We start from the raw sequence: 2,060 nt of genomic DNA, 5'->3' as shown, positions 1-2,060 counted from the left end.
AACATATAATATAGAACTTATAGACACTTTAGACCCTATAGACCCACATAGAGAGCTTTAAGGTAGATCTATATAGACCCTATAGACCCGCATAGCGAGCTTTAAGGTAGATCTATAAACCCTATAGAAGATCTATAGAACATATCATATAGAACTTATAGACCCTATAGTACATGGTGGTGGAGGAGAGCTCTGCTGCCCCTAGTGGCCGAGAGAAGAAGACTGGTCTGACCCGCATAGAGAGCTTTAAGGTAGATGTATAGACCCTATGGGGCTTTTAAGCCGTGACATCATTTTGTAGTCAGACCTCCAAGCAGATTTATTGTCAATATCTGTCCCTCGCTATTTCAACAGATCCGAGACGAAAATAACGACTAAAGTATAATTCTACTACTTTCCTTTCAACAACAAAGAGAAGAAAAATGTGTTAATAGTAAAAATAGTAAAAAGATTCACGGGCGCTGGGGCCTTTTGGCCCCAAAAGTTCTCCTCTGCCTACACAATGATGTCAGACTTAACAGCCCCATGGACCCACATAGAGAGGGTTAGCTAGGTTAATTGACAGCTAGGGTAATTCTATACACTATACTATAAGGGACAAAAAATCACTCCCAAAAATATGCTTTAAGTAGCATGTTAGGGATCTAACTAGGTGTTTTTAATAATTTTGCACGAAACGCATTCATTGGGCCAAAATCATATGGTTTAGTGATCACAAGGCGTATGGGGTCCATTTTTGGCCCAAGGAATGTTTTTCGTGCAAAACAAATGCTTGCAATGGATTCAGAATAGTGAGAGAGTGATTTTTTCCCCCTTATAGTATAGTGTATAGTAAGTGAATGAGACCCAGAATTACCCTAGCTGACAGGGATGTTGAATTTCAATCTTTGTTAGATATGTTACTAGATACCTTTACCAACACATTGGCGAAGAAATTCTTTGGTAAGGAATTTATTCCCAGATTTGACAGGTATTCTGATCATTTTCCCTAACTATTTTCCCTCGAGGCCACCTTCACCAAGGAGAACATGATCTATTATATCTAGTGTGGTTGTTAAATCAATCTATAGAACATGGTCTATTGTATCTAGTGTGGTTGTTAAATCAATCTATAGAACACGATCTATTGTATCTAGTGTAGTTGTTATATCTATAAGAGAGCATGACCTAACGTATGTCCTGTCCCCTCCAGGCCACCTTCACCAAGGAGAACATGAGCAAGACGCGTGCTGACCTGGGCACCAAGGTGAACAAGCTGGGCGAGCGCATCGTGAGCACCGAGCGCAGAGAGAAGATCCGTGCGTCAGGCGAGCGCCTCAAGCAGTCTGGCATCCATCTAAAGGACAGCATCGCCGCCGTGCCGGGAAAGCTGCACCTCAAGAAGGAGCGCACTGTGGCCGAGGGCCAGGAGGTGGCAGCAGAGGGCCTGGCCGGGGAGGACTCCGCCGCCGGGGCCCCCGTCCCGCCGCCCAAGGGCCCCCGCAAGGGGACCCCGGACCTGTCAGCAGCCAAGGAGCTTCCCCAGGACCTCGGAGCCGAGGAGACAGAGGTCCCCATGTACGACATGAAGCAGCTGGCGTAAAACAAACGCACCCACAGCCCCTTACGTTTCTGAATTCAGGGACGTGCTGGGCCCCTGATTCAGCCCGGGAAAAAGGGTTGGAGAGGCCCTCATTGCGCGCTATAGAGAGAGAGATCTCTCTCTATAGCGCTGCTGCTACTCAAAGATTTGCCATTTCAAGATCATGACAAGTGACAAGCCAGTGGGCCAATTACATGAGTTATATTTCGTTGTTGTCGGGTGGAAACCTTGTATGTCCAAAACCGTTTGTTTTGTAGATATCATTTTAAAAATGATTTAAACTAGTGAAAACAGCCGATCTACAAGCACGCGGTGCGAGGCGTTGTGTGCTTGTAGATCGGCTGTTTTCACAACTTTTGTGCGACGGCCTTGTATGATGAACCAGGGCATTTGAAATTGGAGATACGAGTTTTCTGCCTGACTGTGACGATTTACTTTGTTGGCAGCCCAGACCCCAAAATGGAACATTTTGTTTTTA

At 45.5% G+C, this 2,060-nt stretch overlaps 1 protein-coding gene across 1 annotated transcript in view; it reads left to right on the top strand.

Moving 5' to 3' along the window:
- The window catches only part of cavin4b (caveolae associated protein 4b), a gene marked incomplete at both ends in the record, with an annotated part of 8,499 nt that extends 6,917 nt beyond the window's left edge, over window positions 1-1,582 (top strand). The window contains one exon of the mRNA XM_080752374.1: window positions 1,193-1,582. Coding sequence (XP_080608500.1) covers window positions 1,193-1,582 — 390 coding nt within the window. The remainder of the gene's footprint in view (window positions 1-1,192) is intronic.
- Between the last annotated feature and the right edge of the window lie 478 nt (window positions 1,583-2,060).

The sequence above is a fragment of the Nannobrachium achirus genome (genome assembly GCF_963921795.1).
Source record: "Nannobrachium achirus genome assembly, chromosome: 21".
NCBI classification, from domain to species: Eukaryota; Metazoa; Chordata; class Actinopteri; order Myctophiformes; family Myctophidae; genus Nannobrachium; species Nannobrachium achirus.
This window is presented reverse-complemented; position numbering and strand designations above follow the sequence as displayed.